General features: G+C 39.2%; 1 protein-coding gene across 1 annotated transcript in view; it reads right to left on the bottom strand.

Annotated features, from left to right (window-relative positions):
- Nucleotides 1-7,920: 7,920 nt before the first annotated feature.
- Nucleotides 7,921-20,854, bottom strand: part of LOC103351386 (GPI transamidase component PIG-T-like) — a 177,495-nt gene continuing 164,561 nt past the window's right edge. Inside the window, 4 exon segments of the mRNA XM_070057144.1 lie at nucleotides 7,921-8,123; nucleotides 8,126-8,732; nucleotides 8,791-9,424; nucleotides 9,637-9,855. Coding sequence (XP_069913245.1) covers nucleotides 7,921-8,123; nucleotides 8,126-8,732; nucleotides 8,791-9,424; nucleotides 9,637-9,855 — 1,663 coding nt within the window.

Below are 20,854 nucleotides of genomic sequence, written 5' to 3'. Positions count from 1 at the left end.
AGTCCTGGGCTCGGATTAGTTGTTCTTTAAATGTCTGGTAGAATTCAACGGTGAGGCCGTCCGGTCCCGGGCTCTTCTTTTTCGGTAGTGCATTTATTACTGATTCAATTTCTTGCATGGCTATGGATCTGTTTAGGTTTTCTATATCATCATGGCTCAGTTTCAGAAGGTTGTATGTGTCCAGGAATCTATCTGTTTCTTCCAGGTTTCCCAGTTTGTTGGCATACAGCTCTTTATAGTGGTTTCTGATGATTCTTTTTGTTTCTGTCGTTTCTGTTGTTACACATCCATTACCATCTTTAATTTTACAGATTTGAGTCTTCTCTCTCCTTTTTTTGGCTAGTTGGCCCATTGGTGTGTCTATTTTGTTTATTTTTTTAAAGAACCTGCTCTTGGTTTTGCTTAACATCAAATACCCAGTAAAAATAATAGAATTAAAAAAGGAAGGAGGGATCAACATGGGAAGGAATCCACACAGCAGACTCCTAGAATGACTTTTGCAGTAAATTACACTCTCACCTCTTAATCAACCCATAAGGCTTCCTGGTCAGGCTGAAAGGCCTGCAAGAGCATCTCAGGCATGGAAAGCCAAGATTCTGGAGGAAAAAAAAAAACCCTACACTGAGGATCTCTGCAAGACCTCAGAGGTAAGGAAGGGTCATCAAAGAAGGAGACACTCTTCTCTGAAGGGAGAGGCGAACATCCTGTTTTTTTATGCCGTGTCCAAATACCGACAGAGTCTATGGTCACAAAAGGCCTCCATAGCCCTGGCAGCTCATGACAAGAGCCGCGGGTGATCACTGACATCATAAAAAAAGAGTGTTAACTGTTAAAGGAACAACAGTAGTCAGTGTGCACTTGCTCCCCAGGTAGGACCGCTGTCCCTATTGAATTGCAATATGAGAATCGATTGCAAATTCTCTCCCCAAACTGTACTCTATATATTGTGTGTGGGCATGGGGGCAAATTGTTGAACTCTGTGATTGGCACAGAGATGGTCCTCTATATATAAAGTCATACTAAAAATGATCCATAATGAAGAAGGAGATGAGAGAGGGAATGGGAGGTGGGAAGGGAGTGGGGTGGGGGACATGAGGGAAAGAACCACTGTATTCCTAAAGTTGTATCTCTATAAAAATGCATTCATTAAATAAAAAGAGAGAAAGAGAGAGAGAAAGAGTGAGGAAAGAAGAGAAAGAGAGAAAAAAGAGAAAGAAAGAAAAAGAAAGAAAGAAAGAAAAAGAATGAATACAGCAGAGCTCTCATTTTCTTTGCTAAAGAACGACATCATTCAGTAGAACTTTTTACAGTGGTATACAGTGTTTTATGTGTGCACTGTCTTTTGTGTTAGCCATGACATTTTATGTCTATTGAGCATGTGAAATGTGGTTAATGCCACAAGGTGATACAGGTTTTAATTTTATTTTACTTAAATTATTTCAAATGTGAATTTAAGTTGCTACATATGATACATATGAAACTTTGTCTGAGAACTCCTTCTGATACATTAATCCAACTCACCAGAAAGTTAGCCCACAATTGTGTGTAGGTGATACCAGTGTTAATATTAACTATAAAAATAGTAGCGCTAACAACAACCTGTACTTATTAAGTGCCTACCGATTATCAGTGATGAAGAGGAAGAGGAGTCTAACATTTCCCGTTTGAGGTGCAAAGTTTAAAGATTAGAACAGGTTTCTTCCTGTCTGGACATTCTTCTTGTTCTAGCTTTTATGGACTCCAGATGGCCTAACAAATACAGTCCTTTCCCTCCTTTTTCTTAAATTACACTACTGTAGAAATGTTGCAAACTCTTTTTCATGTCCTTTTAGATGTAAACACATTCAAAAGCTTCCTGCCAGTTTTCAGCCTGAGAATGTCTTTCTTAATGACCTGGTCATTATCCATTTAAATGTAATCATCTCATCAAGGAAGATAGAAATCCTATTTTTCAGTTTCTGCAGAAGGCTAAGTCCCCAACTTCAGTGAATTTCTTCCTCCATGTATGTAAACTACCTCCTATTAATAAACTAATAGAAGATAGGTTTTCATTGGGTAAAAGTAGTTAACAAACACCAGTGGCGTGTAATCTCTCCCATTCCATCTCCTAAAATAGACTACCATTTATTTCCTTGGAGGTATGTTCAGAATTCCCTTGACCTTCCCCAATCCCAGTAGATTTTAAAATGCATCTTCCTTGCCTATTTCAATTTTGTCCACTGAAATTTTTACTTTATTACCTGTCACTGTGCTATTTTATTTACATATAATAAATAGGTCAATTACATAGTCATCAAAGCAGCCTAGGATTCACGACTTTTTATTATGCTCATTTTCCAAATGAGGGATGTGGAGGTACATTAATAGAAATTAAGAAATTTGCTGAAGGTCACCCGTATCACATAAGATAAAGTCATCTTTTAGAACTTGTAAATGGGCTCTTCTGACTTAACTAACACTCTATGCTGTTCTATTTATGATCATTCATTTGCAAGAATAACTTTCATAGTTCTTTTTTTCTGCTATGAAGTTGCCAGTGACCTCTGTCTTTCCCCCTTATTCTTCTGCTGATATGAGTGCTTCTTAATTTTCTCTCTTTAGTTGTTTTATGCAGTAGTCACAGCACAAAAGCCTGTTCTGAAGAGTATAATTCTTATCTACTCTTTGCAAAAGGCATATAGAAATTTTCCAAAGAACTAGATATTGCCTGCATGTTAATAGTCATAATAGTTATAATAATGATAGATATAATCACCTTAATATTAGAATTGAGTCATGTTTTTGTTGTGTACATGTTCAGTATATGTTTAAAATATTTTTATTTTAAAAAATAAAATTGATATGTAAACAAAGCAGTAGAATTTTTGAAGTTTATTTACTTAAGTTTCATGCACAGGTATTTATATTGTGTAACTGAAATAATTTTTGCAAAAAATACATTTTTATTATTACATTGCATGTATACCAGAGGAAAAGGAATCCACATTTGTAGAAAGTAATGATTAAGCAATGAAATACAAGTGAATAATAAATAAGAAATTAAATGGTTGTGAATCAAATTAAAGTCAAACTCCAGAGTTGTTCACTGCTAAACTAATTCAGACAATTGAGAAAATAATGGGTCTACTATCATAAACAGCACGAGTATCTTGGTTAAATAACCATAATAAAGAAAACAAGTTGATAGCCTAACATACTAAATACAATAAATACTAAATCAATAAAAAATAAGATTTATTGAGGTACGTGAGATAAACTACTTATATTGAATTTGAGAGTGAAAATTTTAGTTTCATTTTTTTCTTTGTAATGTTGTTGAATTACAGTTTTAAAAATCTGGCACAAATATGAGTTTTACAGTAATTACAAGATGTTATTATATGGATCACATTTAAATTATTTGCAGATTAGTGTGGCTTATCTTTTAAAGTCAAAGACAAAAAGGAATATGCTTTATGAAGTCTACTTACAAGTTTCTATTGCAATGTTATTGGCAATCTATGAACATTAACTCTACCCCATCTTATACCTGTGGGTAATCTTTACCTCAGTAGCATTGTTTGTATTCAGTTCATCTATTGGCATTTACCTTGGATGTTGACTTACTATCCAAAGGAAATTATCAATTGAGAAGAAAAATAGAGGGTCAGGCATTATAAAGCTCCTGCTGCAACACATAGAGCTCCACCACCAGCAAGATAGCTCCCGCCAAAGTACTTAATTCCTTCTTGATCGTTTGACAAAGAACACAATTAATGCTACCGACTTAGAATTGATTTTTGCATCACCGGGATGAATCAAGATGTTGTTCACAATGTTTAAACCAGATATGGAAGGTAATAAAAACACTAAGTGAAAGGGCCCTAGTGTCCTGGATTAATTCATTAAAAATACTATAATAAATTGGTTTTTAATATAAAATATTAAACAACATGGAAATATTTACATTGGGATGTTTTGTAGTAAAAACAATGTAGTGGCCGGCGCCATGGCTCAATAAGCTAATCCTCCACCTGTGGCGCCAGCACACTGGGTTCTAGTCCCAGTCGGGGCGCCAGATTCTGTCCCGGTTGCCCCTCTTCCAGTCCAGCTCTCTGCTGTGGCCCGGGAGTACGGTGGAGGATGGCCCAAGTGCTTGGGCCCTGCACCCACATGGGAGACCAGGAGAAGCACCTGGCTCCTGCCATCGGATCAGCGCGGTGCGCTGGCCACAGTGAGCTGGCCGCAGCGGCCATTGGGGGGTGAACCAATGGCAAAGGAAGACCTTTCTCTCTGTCTCTCTCTCTCACTGTCCACTCTGCCTGTCAAAAAAAAAAGTAAAAAAAAACAACAATGTAGTATATAAAAGTTGAATTTATATAAAACTGGACTACTTTTTCTGTTTAGAGATTTTTCACCTTGAAAAATGAATCATGTCAATTATTAATATAAAAGTACAAAAAAACCCTTCACACACCTTGGTGTGAATCTTTTAATTGTGGAGAGGAAAAAAATGCACAGGCATGTTTTGTATCTTTAGTAATATCCATTGTATACTTAAAGAGGACTGTGAACTTAAATTTAGTTTTATCTCTCTTTCCTCATTTGCTTTTTATGATGTTTGACTGAAAATTGTTCTTAGAAAATATATGTGTGTGTGTGTGTGAGAGAGAGAAAGAGTGAGAGAGTGAGAAAGAGAGAGAGAATGGTAGAGATTGAGACTATGCTAATATTTTTTCAAGATTATTTGCAGAAGTTTTCAGGCTGTCTTACAATAAGAGGGGGAAATCGATCTGATATTTTTCTACATGTCATGTTGGAGCAAATATCATGACGTGTTAGCTTGTCATTGGTAGTATTAGTGGTAGTAACTGCGTTGACCATGTCTTATATATGATTCTGTTTAAAACTGATGACTCTCCACTTTTCAAATAAAAAATAATCAGTAAAAGTTTAAAACTGACAAAATGCATATTAGGAAGACTTCTCTAGCATTATCTCAATTACCATTTTGCTAGTGTGTAGCAAGTACTTAGGTTAGCAAAGTATCATAATGACACTATTTCCCTGATCAAAGGAATGTGATGGCTGTTCCTTGATGATACTTTAGCAATCATAATTTTAGATTCTTGTGCTCTTGTAACCTTAGACTCTTCTCTGGCTCTAATGATTCTTGTGTTATACTGAAAATACTCATCCCATTTCTAATAATGTAAATACCCGTTGTCCTTCTAAACTTCTAGGATGCTTTCCCTATTTATCTGTTTAATACAGTCATATGTCTAATGACTAACTTCCATCTCCACCTTTTCATTGTCTCTTTTATTCATCTATAATGGAAAGGATTTCCCCAAACCTCTAAATCCTTAAATTCATTTTCTTGCCATGCAAATAATATAACTTCAGTTGACTTTTTTGTACTAGTTTAAGAACACCACTTCCTCCCCTAGAATGGATGAATACTACTAGCAGTGTAGCAGCCTGACTTAATTCATTACATCTACCAAATAGCCTAAGATAGTAATGATGTCATTAGTAGGAGTTGAATATATGCTAATTGGAAGAATAAATTATTGGCAATCATAAAATTCCCAAAGATAAATCTTGCATGCTTCTAAAACTACAGTGTCAATCTGTCAACCATGTTGCATTTTCTCAATGGCAAAACATTTAATGAGGGTAGGTGAAGGTAATGAATGGAATTTTCTGACAATTTTTTTAACTGCTGAGAAAAAATAATAATCATTAACATTTTTGGCTTAACAAAATATCCCCACATGTATTCTGTACCAACATATTGAAAATTGTTGAAATCAGAGAATAATACTGCCTTATTTTCAAGTAATGAGGTATAAGTAGAATAAATATATTTTTTGCATTGTTGGTAATAACCTTTGGCAATTTTTCTCTTGGGTGACTTTGATGAATTGTGCTAGCAAATAAACTAGTTAGAAAATTGAAACATTCATTTTTTATAGCACCCTAGAAATATGAGAATAAAAGTCTAAAACCCTAGGTTTAGAGATCCTAAATATGTCATTAAGCCTTTCTAGTTACTATAAATATCATGTATTGTGTAGTAGAACTTATCCTTAAAAAGCAATTGAGGGGCTGGCACTGTGGTGCAGTCGGTAAAAGCCCCAGCCTGCAGCGCCAGCATCCCATATGGGTGCTAGTTTGAGTTCCGCCTGCTCCTCTTCTGATTGAGCTCTCTGCTGTGGCCTGGGAAAGCAGTGGAGGATGGCCCAACTCCTTGGGCCCCTGCACCCATGTGGGGAACCTGGAGGAAGCTCCTTGCTCCTGGCTTCAGATGAGCTCAGCCCTGGCTATTGTGGTCATTTGGGGAGTGAACCAGCAGAATGTAAGACCTCTCTCTCTCTCTCTGGCTATACTTCTATCTCTAACTCCTTTGACTTTCAAATTAATAAAATAATTCTTTAAAAAAACAGTTGAATTCCTATAAGTATATTGGTTGATTCAGTGACATGTAGATAATCTGATATTCCATTTGATGTAAATTTCAGTCAATTTCAAGAAAATAAAAATGAACGTAAGTGAGATCAAACACAAGGAATTTTTGATGTGCAACCAAGAATGAAATAGTGTAGGGCTTCAGTCCACCAGAATGAGGATGGACTGTGTCCGAGGAAAGGTAAGTCTGCCGCTCGCCCAATCCCCAGCCTCCCTTGATCCTGGAGACAGTCCGATGCAGTGGGGAGTCAAGTCAGGCAAGAACCCATTGATTGCATGCATTACAAAGCCTTTTAAAGCACGAAACCACAGGACTATTGGGGCAGGGCATGAGGGTCAGCCAATCATTTTAAAGGTCATTCTATGGGGCAATTTTTTACAGGATTAGCCATATGTCTATACACTTGTCATCATTCATCGTCACCTCCCCTGATGCTGCGCAGCCAATTGGCTTTGGTGGTAAACAACTTTGGGTTCTGCCCACCTTACATCCTTTGGGCACCATCTTTGAATTGCCTCGTGTGCCTAATTTCCCCGCAGGGTCCCCCTTTTTTAGTTTATCCGATTGTCCACCTCATTTGAGGTTCGAGCATATGGACACCTCCATCAGGAAGTACGTCCTGGCTGCACAGAGGGTTTTTTTTTTTTTATTAACTTTGTCATAATATAATCAGAGGGTCATGAGTTGGATTTGTTCCATTTTGGCTTGGATAAGTTGGACCAGCTTAATTAGAATGCAAGGCCCAAAAGTACAAATAAGTGTGGTCAGCCATGTGGGCCAACTGAACCATTGTTCATACCATCCATCCATTATTTAACTGTTTTTTCTGCTCCTCTAATTCCCTATGCACTTCATCAAGGTTTTGGTTGACAACTCCTGAATGATTGGTATAAAAGCAACACTCTTTTCCTAGGGCTTGACACAACCCACCCCTCCGCACCGCTGGAGAAAAAGAAGATACAGCCCCCTACGGTTTTGCCGAGCAACCTGAGCGACCAACTTATCCAGATTTGAATCTATTTGAGCCTGTACTTCCCAGAACCCCTCCTTTTTTGTTTTATTAAAGATGAAGCTTTTAAGCCAACCCCTGTGGCACCCAAACCTATGAGTGTGGTTACTGCCACGGTGGTCATAACGTCTTGTCACTGATGCCAGTGTAGGCGCACCATCACTTCTTCGTTTGTGTGATATAGTACATGGGGGATGAGGGTTACTAGTGTGCAGGAATCATTATTGTGCACCAATATCCCTATCAAAATACAAGGTGTGAGTCCTGTAGCCCTGCATAGTCAAAACATCCCTCCCTTCTGGGATTTCACCCATTGGCCTAAGGTCTCATTAACAATTTCACATCTGTATCAGATTTTTTCCTGAGACCCTTCTGACTAATCCAATGACCCGTCCTCGTCATCTCTCACTCCCATTGAGATGGGGGCTGGTCCCCCCTTTTTGTTTTAACAGTTGTTCCTTTAGGCCAGCCTCCTGGCCAGGCCACCAGTGCTAGGCTCCTTGATGTGGAAGGTTCTGATGAGGAGTTTGTAGAAGGAGCTGTAGCACACGGCCACCACAGTGCACATGAGGCAGATCACGTCGTAGGGCATGCTGAAGTCCAGCGTGGGGAGGCTCTCCAGCCCCAGCTCTGTGTACAGTCGCACAAAGTAGCTGAAGCCGTAGAGACCAGGAACAGGGTACTGAAGTGGGGGCTTTCTTCCCAGTCCACTGGTATGGCTGCCACCACACTGGGCACACGGGCACTGAGGACAGACAGGCTGACATAGAAGCCGTGGTTGGGGTCTGGAGTGTACTCAGTCCACTTGAGCAGGGCCCGCTCAAACTGGATGGAGACCTTGGTGACTAAGCTGGTGGGCGGCAGAATGAGCATCTCCAGGAGGTGGGGTTGCAGGCGGTCCTGGGCAGGCTGGTAGTGGATGTAACTTGGTTTGTTCTCCTTGCCCTTGGACATGATGGTGAGTGTGTACACATAGAGCCGCAGGTACCAGGGCACGGTGTCTAGCAGCAGCACGGGTAACACACAGTATGGGTGGGTGTTGCATAGCAGGGTTCTCAGCTCCCCCTTCTGCAGCCCATAGCCACTCACATAGCGCTGGGCATGCAGGAAGGGCACTGGAGGGGCTTTGCTCTCTGGGGGTCTCTTCCACTTGAGCTGGAGGTTGAGGTTGCGGGAACTGTTGATCAGGGCTGTGTCGAGCAGGAAGACTGCATAGATCTTTCGGCTGCCAAGGATGACGTCCTGGTACGTGGTGGTGGGTAATGGTGTGTATCAGCGGCACAATCAGGACCTTGGCCTGCAGGTGGAAGTGGTCTGGTGTGGCCCGCACCAGGGCGGCAGCGCTCACGCAGCTCTCACAGCTCATGGCAGCAAAAGTGCAGTGCAGCACGCGCACCATGTCGTCCAGGTGTGGTGCAGCCGCAGCGCTGCCCAGCTCCATGGCCAGGCCAAGCAGCCGCACGAGCACCAGGCGCAGCTCCTCGCATGGCTCCAGCGGCAGCCGCTTGGGGCCTGGGCCGGCCAGGCGCGTGGCCAGCACGGGCAGCTGGTGTGGCAGGGTATCACGGAGGCACGTGGCGCACCACAGGCCCAGCGCCAGCAGGTGTGCAGCCAGTGCACGACAGCCCTCGGCAGGGTCAGCGAGGCGTTGCAGCAGGCACGGCAGCAGCAGGCATGCCCAGGGGCCCTGGAAGGTGGCAGCCACGTTCCTGGAAGGCAGCAGGGTGTTAATGGACTCCTCCCACAGGGTATCGCATTGGGGCTCTGCCTGGCCCCAGCCGCCTGGCCCCAGGAGCAGCAGCACCAGTAGAGCAAGTGGCATGCCCGCCAGCATGCTAGTGGCTGCTTCCGCATAGGTCACCTCATTTCTCCTCCCTCCTCTCGGGCAATCGCAAAGGTCCAGATCACACAGCTCCCTCTGCAGCTCCACATAGGGGGAAGACGCTTCTGCTCCCGGGGATATACTGGTGGGGAGGGGGGTTCCGGTCCTTCTGGGGCGGTTGGGCTAGGCCGGGTGATTTTTACTTTTGTTTTTACTTCCGGATCAAACTTAGACCAATTCTCTTTCCCCACCATCTTCCTCTGAGTCTCTGGGTTCTCCCACGTCCTATAAGGGGTTTAAGGCCCGGTCCTCTTTGGACGAAACTGCATTACCCATACTGAGGGTTTCACTTACCCTGAGAGATCACTTAGCGTCAGCCGACGCGCCCCTGGTCGAGCCCCACGTTGGGCACCAGAATAGGGTCTTAGTCCACCTGAACGAGGATGGATTGTGTCCGAGGAAAGGTAAGTCTGCCGCTCGCCCAATCCCCAGCCTCCCTTGATCCTGGAGACAGTCAGATGCAGCGGGGAGTCAAGGCAGGCAAGAACTCGTTTTTTGCGTGCATAGCAAAACCTTTTAAAGCACGGAACCACAGGACTATTGGGGCAGGGCATGAGGGTCAGCCAATCATTTTAAAGGTCATTCTATGGGGCAACTTTTTACAGTATTAGCCATATGTCTATACACTTGTCATCAGTTGTCATCACCTCCCCTGATGCTGCGTGGCCAATTGGCTTTAGTGGTAAACAACTTTGGGTTCTGCCTACCTTACTTCTTTTGGGCGCCATTTTGAATTGCTTCATGTGCCTAATTTCCCCGCAACATAGGAGAACAAATTCAATGTGTAGGTTTTTGCATACTGGGGAAGGAACCCAGACTTCTTATATATCTTCTGACTCTTTTTAAATTTTTTGTGTGCTTAACACATTGAGTATAATTTTAAAAATGTATTTATTCATTTGAATAACAGAATGACAGAGAGAGAGTGGGAGAGAGAGAAAGGGAGGGAGGGAGGGACCTTAAATTCCCTGGTTCCTTCCCAAAATCAACAATCAGGGATGGTACAGGCCAAAGCCAAGAGCCTACAGTTCCATTCAGGTCTTCCATATGGGTGGCAAGAGCTCAAAGACTTGGGCCATCTTCTATAGCTTTCTCAGGCCTATTAAAAGGGAGAATGGCCAGAAGTTGCACAGCCAGGACTCAAACCAGCACTCTGAAATGGTGTACTGCTATTTCAAGTGGTAGCTAAATCCACTGTACCACAAGGCCAGCCCCTGACTCTCTTTCTTAAATTTATGATGATGAAATAGAAGTAGACTTATTGTATTCAATATTGATTACATCACAGTTTGAGTAAAAACATTCTGCTCTTCTTTTTCCCCCTTTATGCATTGGTTATATAAAATCCATATAAAAATAAGTGCATTGAATCAGGGTCCACATTGTGACAACAGATTGTCCACATCCTTCTGCAGAGTCTTCTACTCATAGATGCCTTCACATTTCACGAATATGCACATTTGATCATTGTATTAAATTTTCAGATCCATGCATATCGTTTTTCATAAAATACATTTTCTGGCCGGCGCCACGGCTCACTAGGCTAACCCTCTGCCTTGCGGCGCTGGCACACCGGATTCTAATCCCGGTTGGGGCGCCGGATTCTGTCCCGGTTGCCCCTCTTCCAGGCCAGCTCTCTGCTGTGGCCAGGGAGTGCAGTGGAGGATGGCCCAGGTGCTTGGGCCCTGCACACCATGGGAGACCAGGAGTAGTACCTGGCTCCTGTCATCGGATCAGCGTGGTGCGTCGGCCACTGCATGCCAGCAGCGGCGGCCATTGGAGGGTGAACCAATGGCAAAAGGAAGACCTTTCTCTCTGTCTCTCTCTCTCTCACTGTCCACTCTGCTTGCCAAAAAAAAAAAAAAAAAAAAAAAAAAAAAAAAAAAAAAAGAGTATGACCCAAAGTCATCTACAGATTCAATTAATTGCCTGTAAATGTCTGAGATTTTTACAGAAATAGAAATCATTACCCTAAATACCTCAAATTCTGAAAAAAATTCTGAAAATGAAAGACAAAGTTGGAAAAGTCACACTACTGTATTTCAAAACTTGAACTGAAGGGGCCATCATTCTGGTGTAGTGAGTAAAGCTACCGCCTGAGATGCTGGCATCCTACATGTGTGCCTGTTTATGTCCCAGCTGCTCTACATCTGATCCAGCTCCCTGCTAATGACCTGGGATAAGCATTGGAAGATGGCCTTTTTGGGCCCCTGCCATCCTCATGGGAAAACTGGATGAAGGACTTGGCTCCTGGTTTTGGCCTGGCTAAGCACTGGCTGTTGTGGCCATCTGGGGAGTAAGCCAACAGATGGAAGATTCCCGCCACCCTCACCCCAACAACCGTGTAGGTGTGTAACTCTGATTTTCAAAAATATACATAAATAAATACATCTTTAAAAATTACACTATATGCAAAGACTTAATGACTCTACTATATAGAGTTCAACAAATTAAAACTAAAAAGACCATAGTCCACAATTAAAATAGTCAAGTGGATTGGAAGTAGAGGACATCATGTTGAGTGAAATAAGCCAGACATAGAAAGACAAAATTGTTTTTGATGGCTACCTAAACATTGAAATATCACAAACACTCTCACACACACACACACATACATAACCACAGAAATCCATCCAACCATCATTTAATTTAACATCTAGCAGATATATTTAAATCAAATGTATGTGAGAGTATTTAAAATAATGCAAAAATGACTAGAAACTTAGTAACAGTTTGGTTTATTATTTAAATTAATCCTAAATTAAAGAATTATTTATTTTAAAGTCTTTTTTGTATTCAAATTAATCCTAAATTTAAAAAATTATTTTTCATTTATTTTTAAGTCAGTGTTACAACTGGTTCATTCCCAGTTGGCTGCAACAGCTGTGGCTGGGCCAGGCTGAAGCCAGGAGTCAGGAGCAAGTAGCTTCATCTGAGTCTCCCACATGAAGGGGAGGGGCAGGGGCCCAAATACTTAGGCCATCTTCCCTTGCTTTTTCTCAGACCACAAGTGGAGAACTGGAGGGGAAGTGGAGCAGCCCATATGGGTTGCCAGCCTCTTAGTTTAATCCCCTAGAGCTACTCAATGTGACTATTGTCAGGCGATGCTTCCACTTCAGTGTAAGGCATTAGGCTCTAATCCACAGGCCTTTGTTCTGGTTGTCTCATGCTCACCCATTTCTAGACCTCAAATATTTGTAGATTTCCAAAACCCCTGTGAGGAACTACTTTAAATGAACTATGTAACTAGGAAATGTAAGTTATACTGTAAATTTCTACAACTGAAAGGAGGGCAAAGTGGGGAAGAAATATACTTTATTACTGCTAGCATATTAGGTCCTTAGATAATTTTCTTTAATTCCTAAATACTTTCTACAAGCAATATTTTTGTAAGATTGTGTTTATTAGCTAAAACACAAGTTCACATAGGTATGTACACACACACACACACACAGTCACCATGAGTGAGATTTCAGGAGTCAATAAATAAAAGGTGGAGCTAAGTCTTTCTCTGTAACCAGCTTTTATTTTAATTTTCTGGTGTTACTTACTTATTTTCATTTAATTTGCAAGATAGAGAGTTAGTGAGGTATCTCCCATCTATTCACTCACTCCAAAAACGCAGGCAACAGATGGAATGGGGCAAGGCTGAAGTTCACAGCTCATAATTCAATCCAGGTATCCAATGTGAGAGGCAGGGACATAAAGACTTGAGCCATTATCTACTGCCTCCCACAGTGCACGTTAGCTGAATTATAGTGGAGAACCTAGGACTCTAGACACAAGGATATGGGGGAAAAAATGCTTCTTAACTGTTGCACCAAATGCCCATTCCCACCTTAACCAGCTTCTTTGATAATAGTACTTACCTGCCTGAAGCTAAAATGAAGTCATTCAGAAAAAAAAAAAAAAAAAAAAGATGGGATAAATCTGACACAAGCAAAAGATAAAAAATTTCTCTCCTTGGAATGATTACGGGAAACAAATCAAGACACATTTATCAGAAATACTGAAAATAGCATACTTTTAAATATTTATGGCTCTAATAACCTTTTCAGAGTGATTTATTTTTGTATCCTCTGCTTAGGACAAATGAATGCACATATCCATAAAACTTTATATAAAATATCCATAGGTTCTCAGAAGCTGATTTATGGTTTAAAGGTTCTCATACTCTTATGTTTTAGGACATATTTAGGACAAAAAAATGCACTTGTCCATAAAAACTCCCAGTGTATGTATTAGCAGGAAGCTAGAATCAGAACACTCAACTCTAAACATTCTACTATGAGATGCTGGCAACCCAAGCAGTCTTTGCTGGGTCAAATGCCTGTCCCTACCCTTGTTGTTAAAAGCATGAACTATATAATGCAAATATTCTTTCAAATGCAGTGTTCCAAATACATATATAGATATACAAATAAGTAAGTCATATCTGATTTTTCTACACTGAAATAATAGGTTATATGTTTTATTGTCTTTCTGTATGATTGTTTTCATATTTACATAATAGCTTATACTTTCACTGTTTGCAGCAAATGCAGCAAACTAATTAAAATAAATAATTATGGCAAGACTATGCTAATTTAACATTTCAACAAGTATTCCAAGCCATTACTACAGCACTGAATAATGGTGAAGAGATAGGAAAGTCACTGATTTTGTTAGACATCTAGGAATCTTTAACATAACTTATTTCCAATATACTAAACTCATTTTCACTTTTATTTCATATGCTAATATAATTGTAGTGCTAGAAAAAATGCTGAACTATAAATATATTCTCTTTGACATTTCTTTATTAATTTTTTGGTCTTTTTCCTAATATACAAAAAGACAGTTGAACAATCTTATAAATTTGGTCTAATAAAATTCAGATGATTTTTACGGATATTAAAAGTAAAATTTTCAGAAAGAGCATATTTAGTTTCTTGAAGAAAAAATAACAATGGGGTATTTAATATTTATCTATATTAAAGATATTAGATATTCTGAGAATACATTCTTTCCAAAGTATGTGTAAAAATGTCTCATTATAATGAATAGTAAATGCATTATGCATTGTTGCCTTTAGTAGCAATAATAACAAAAGAATGAAAGAAAATGATTATCACTAAAACTGAGATAGTATCTAACAGTATTAATATTTCCTTTAGAGTGAAGAGACAGGTACTTATATAAGATCGAACAGAGGTGACTCATATTCTCTTTTAATATCTGTTATGCCCCTACATCAGGGTCTTTCCAGCTTTATCGTGTGAAATAATATCCTTTCCTTTCTAATGCATGATCAATTCTCCCGACTACAGAGGATCTTCCATACCAAATGTCCTGGTTCTTATAATCTTCCAATTTTCAGCCCTCTTTTTATTTCCTTCCCACCTTGTTCAGCTCAGGTGCCTCAGGCCACCACTGTAGCAACATAAAGCCCTTTTGCCCTTCATTCTTTTCATTTCATTGTCTGAAAGAAAACCATTCCATTCCTCCATGAAGTTTATCTCCCTTTTCACTCATAAGCACCTAGCATTTATAGATAGATACAGAAGTCAAAATTATTATAAATCATTTATGAATTATATTAGGAAGGACTTTAACACTGTTTTTTTGAAGTCCAACTGTATTTTTTATAAAGTGGGCTTCTACTTCATTTTCTGGAATCTTCAAAGTTCACCACATTCTCAATTTTTGAGATTTTTATGATGCCTTCCTTTCTATTCCAAAGAGTGAATTGAAACCATTTATACAGTCTTTTTCAAATGCAAAATCTCAAGTTTCAGAGTAAATCTATATTTTTATTCATTTAATTTTTGTAATTTCTAGATAAGGCTGAAATATAAATTTATATTCCATTTCGTATTTCAACACTTCTATATATGCAAGTGTTTACATTCTTTTTTACATTCATTTTTATTCATAATTAAACCTGTATACACTCAATTTCTACTTCTTACTTTGAAACAAATTCAAAGCTATAGAGAAGTCAAAGAGTAGTATGATGAATTTCATATTCCACATTTTCCAGTTGTTAATATTTTGACAAAAATTTGCATGTAATTTTTTCTGAATCATTAGGCAGATTTCTCCTATGACTATCTTCCTAAGTAAGTTCATCACGATTATCATACACAGAATATTGATGCAATACTGCTTTCAAAAATTCCAGTATCTATAATACCATAAAGAAATGTAAAATACTTGAAGAGATAAATATATTTACCCTCATTGTCTAGTATACAATGTATACATGTCATGAAATATCATAATAGCATCCCATAAACTTGGAAATTTTTATGTGTCTGTTAAATGTTTTAAAAACTGGGGGCCAGCATCTCTCATGAGCACCTGTTCAAGTCGTGGCTGCTCCATTTCTGATTTAGCTTCCTGCTACTGTGTTCGGGAGAGCAGAAAATGGTGATCCACGTACTTAAATTCCTGCCATTCAAATGGGAGGTCTGGATGGAGTTCTATGCTCCTGGCTTTGGATTGGTCCAGCCCTGGCTGTTGTAGCCATTTGGGGAGTGAACTGACAGATGGAAGATCTCTCTCTCTCTCCCCTCATTCCCCATATCTCCATCTCTATCCCTATGCCTTTCAAGTAAATGCATAAATAATTTAAAAAATTTATTAAAATTTAAAATATAAAAATGATATGCTATCAAAAATAAAAATAGTATTAAATTCTTGTTTTCCTAATTATTATATTGAAGTCCTGGTGAATTTTTTGATATTCCTGATCCAGAATTCAATTTAGAGTCATCCAGGGGCCTACATCATGGGAAAGCAGGTTAAGCTGCCTCCTGCAACACTGGCATCTCATGTGATGGCTGCTTCAAGTCCAGGCTAACCAATCTCTGATTCAGCTCTCTGCTAATGGTCAGGAAAAGGAGCAGAAGTTGGTCCAAGTGTTTTGTCCCCTGTTACTCACAGGGGAGCCTGGCTGAAGCTCCTGGTTATTGCCTGACCAGCCCTAGCCAATAAGGCCATTTAGGGAATGAACAGGAGATGGAAAGTCGGTCTCTCTCTTTCTCTCTCTCTTTCTCTGTACCACCCTGTCTCTGTAACTTTGCCTTTCCAATTATTAAATATATGTATACTTTTTAAAGTAATCATCCATATAAGTTCTATGATTTCATTCTGTATTATTGAATTTATAATATACACATAAAACATCCCCAATGCTATGTTTGACATTATAAAATTTATTTTTGAAATATAAAAAACTATTAAAATTGATGGATATTCATTTATAAGTTAAAACATAAAACAAAATTGTAATAAGAAAAGTAGATATAAAAAGTATAATTTTAGTGTGATATCATTTATATATACTTCAGAAATTTAGAAAAACAGTATTATTTATTTTTATGAAACCCACTAAACTTAGTATGGTTATTTTCATGGACTTATCTTTAGCTGTATTATTGATAATTAAGTTCTTTATATATATGAAATCCTGTAAATATAGAAAATGTTCTTTCAAATTTCAGAGTTGGTAGAAGTCAGACTTTCACTTATTTTTATAATGCTTGGGATATTTCAAAATTTACAGTTAAAAAGAAATTAAGTTACTATCCCATCTCATCTAACCTAATAAAGAATCTATAAAGCTAGGAGGAGAGCACTTTTAATCTTTATTTCATTTTGTTAAATTCTTTATCTTCATTGATACTCAACCAGAAAAAAAACCAAAAAACAAAAACTCAGTTTCACTCTGTAAAAGACAGCTATAGCAGAAATATTTCTTATCAGACTTTTCGGCTTTCATTTTTCATTTCTTATCATGAGACACTGCCAAAAATTGTTATTGATTAAGAATGCATTTATTATAAATGCCCTTGACATCTTCTATTTGATTTAATATCATATGAATGACTTTCTCTGTTTCCTGGGGTCGAGGGGACATTAGTAACCTAAGGAGATCATTACTTATATTCAAGAACGTTTTAATAATCAGGAAACATATTTGTCATTTTAGAATGATAAAGATTTTGTGCATGTTGAAGAGAAAATCTCAGATCAGAACCATATAGATTGTTTTTTTTTCTCATTTTAAGATGTGTTTATTTTATTTGAAAGGCAGAGTTAGAGAGATAAATTCATTCTGGTGTTTCGCCACACAGTGGCTGTAATGGCCAGGGGTGGGCCAGGTCAGAGCCAGGAGCCCAAAGTTCATTTGTCTCCCACAGGAGTGGCAAGGGGCCCAAGTAGTTGGGTCAGCTTCCACTGCTTTCCCAGGTGCATTAGCAGGGAGCTGGGTTGTAAGTGAAGCAGTCAGGACTTAACTCTATTGAAATGTCCCAGTTTTATCTTTAGTTTCATTTTCTTGAGTGTGAGCTACATCTCTTAGGCTTGTACTTTACCACCACATTTACATTAAAACCCCACTTTTTCCCATTGCTCTCTGATTTTTACCAGTATATTAACAGATTAAAGACATGGAATCTCACTTTTCATAAATCACCTCATTTTGTCCAGATATGGTGTTTCTTATGTAGTTAATATATTCATTTAAGCCATGTATTAACCTAAAGTGCAGATATATTCACTGATACACAACTTTTCAGTACCATTCTTTTTTAACATTAAAAAATCTTAATAATCAAATGTGAAATATTTCTGTTCTTTCAAATAGAACAAAATGCAGTGTAGTCATATGCAGTAAGAATGATCTCTTTTCTATTTCAGCCAAGTTACTTCCCTACCTTGACATTTTTGAAGCTTCTATGTATTTGTTTTGTCCCAATATTTCTGTAAATGCTTAATCTTACAATGTATTATAGTCTCAAGTTGGGTCTCTTCACAGCTCACATATTCAACGGCAAGGTTTTATTATTTATTTTCCTTCTATAACTAGCAGTGTTGACACATTTTTTTTCCTCTGTGGGCAAATTTTCTTCCTATTTATACTTACATTATTATGATTTCATGTGCCAATTACCTATATTGGTTAATTTTAGATGTCAACCTTTCTGAGGCTTCAGACCTTGGGTTCTGTCATGCTGCCAATCTCCCAGAGTCTATTGTGGACTTCTCCACCTCCATGATTGCCTGATCCAATTCCCCTAATAAATCCTCTCTCATCTGTCTGCCTATTTATTTATCCTTTTGGTTTTTCTCTCTGAGGAATCCTGATGTATTACCTTCGTACATCTTATTTAATAGAGGTTCTAGGACACCTGTTGTAGGTGAACACAGTGACTTCACCTCCTACAAATCGTTAACATACGTGTGGTTTACTGCTTCCATTTCAGCACTTGTTTTTATTTCAAATGGAGAGAGATGAGAGAGAAGAGGTAGACAGACAGATTGCCACCTGCTAGTTGACTTCTCATTCACCTGAAACATCTAGGGCTCGACAAGGCCAAAGTCAAGAACCAGAAGTCAGGATCTCAGTTGGGGTCTTCTGATTGGATGGCAGCAATCCAAGTACTTCAGACATTATCTCTTTGTTTTTTGTGTTCTTAATTTTATTTATGTATTTGAAAGTCATAGTTAGAGAATGAGAGATATAGAGAGATCCTCCATCTACTGGCTCACTCCCCAAATGGCCACAGCAGCCAGAGTTGGGCCAGGCAGAACCCAGGAGCTTCTTCTGGGTCTCCCACGTTGGTGGCGGGAGCCCAAGCATCCAGCCCATCCTGCACTGATTTCCCGGATGCATTAGCACAGAGCTGGATTGGAAATGTAGCAGCCCAGTGACACCAGCGTCTCAGGCAGAGGCTTAACCCATTATACCACAGCGCCCATTATACCACAGCACCGGCTCAGCCTCTTTTCTTTATCCAGTAGTATTCTGTGACAGCAAGACAAAATGGAGTGATATGCTACCTCCAGAGAGAGGAATGCTGATCTGTATTTGAAGTTGCAGCAGAGAAAGACAGACATATTTGTAACACACAAATTTGCCTCCCAGGGTGTCTAATAGCAGGAAGATTGATCTGAAGTGGAGTTGGAACTGATACAACGCAGGATTACCAAGCAGCATCCTTCCTGCTTCACTAAAGGCCCCATACAGGTTATAGCTTTTTTTTTTTTTTTGACATTTATGACCTTTGAAAGCCATAAATCAAACCAGTGCCCATTTTGGATGTCAGTGTTGCAGGCAGTGGCTTAACCCACTAAGTCGCAGTGCCATCCCCAACTGATTGATAAGAAAAACCTCTAAAATTTCTAGAAGCTGGTGCACCCTTACATATCTTAAATTGATCAGTTTTTGTTGTCTGTCTTTTTTATTAACTTTTATTTAATGAATATAAATTTCCAAAGTACGGCTTATGGATTACAATGGTTCCCCCCCCATAACATCCCTCCTACCTGCAACCCTCCCCTTTCCCACTCCCTCTCCCCTTCCATTCACATCAAGATTCATTTTCAATTCTCTTTATATACAGAAGATCAGTTTAGCATATATTAAGTAAAGGTTTCAACAGTTTGTATCCACATAGAAACACAAAGTGAAAGATACTGTTTGAGTGCTAGTTATAGCATCAAATCACACTGTACAGCACATTAAGAACAGAGATCCTACATGAGGAGTAAGTGCACAGTGACTCCTGTTGTTGACTTAACAAATTGACACTCTTGTTTATGGCGTCAGTAATCACCCTAGGCTCTTGTCATGAGTTGCCAAGGCTAAGGAAGCCTTTTGAGTTCACCGACTCTGATCATATTTAGACAAGGTCGTAGGCAGAATGGAAGTTCTCTCCTCCCTTCAGAGAAAGGTACCTCCTTCTTTGAAGACCTGTTCTTTCCACTGGGATCTCACTCACAGAGATTTTTCATTTAGGTCATTTTTTTTCCGGAGTGTCTTGGCTTTCCATGCCTGAAATACTCTCATGGGCTTTTCAGCTGGATCCACATGCCTTAAGGACTGATTCTGAGGCCAGAGTGCTGTTTAGGACATCTGCCATTCTATGGGTCTGAGATGTATCTCACTTCCCATGATGGATCATTCTCTCCCTTTTTTTATTCTATCAGCTAGTATTTGCAGACACTAGTCTTGTTTCTGTGATCCCTTTGGTTCTTAGTCCTATCATTATGATCAATTGTGAACAGAAATTGATCACTGGGACTAGTGAGATGGCATTGGTACATGCCACTTTGATGGGATTGAATTGGAATCCCCTGGTATGTTTCTAACTCTATCGTTTGGGGCAAGTCAGCTTGAGCATGTCCCAAATTGTACATCTCTTCCCTCTCTTATTGCCACTCATATTTAACAGCGATCACTTTTCAGTTAAGTTTCAACACTTAAGAATAACTGTGTATTGATTATAGAATTCAACCAAAAGTATTAAGTAGAACAAACAAAAAAAATACTAAGAGGGATAACGTATTAAGTTGTTCATCAACAGTCAGGGCAAGGGCTGATCAAGTCACCGTTTCTCATAGTGTTCATTTCACTTTAACAGGTTTCCTTTTTGGTGCTCGGTTAGTTGTCACTGATCAGGAAGAACTTATGACATCTGTACCTTTGGGACTGGCTTATTTCATTCAGCATAATGTTTTCCAG

The sequence above is a fragment of the Oryctolagus cuniculus genome, chromosome 15, assembly GCF_964237555.1.
Source record: "Oryctolagus cuniculus chromosome 15, mOryCun1.1, whole genome shotgun sequence".
Taxonomy (NCBI): Eukaryota; Metazoa; Chordata; class Mammalia; order Lagomorpha; family Leporidae; genus Oryctolagus; species Oryctolagus cuniculus.
This window is presented reverse-complemented; position numbering and strand designations above follow the sequence as displayed.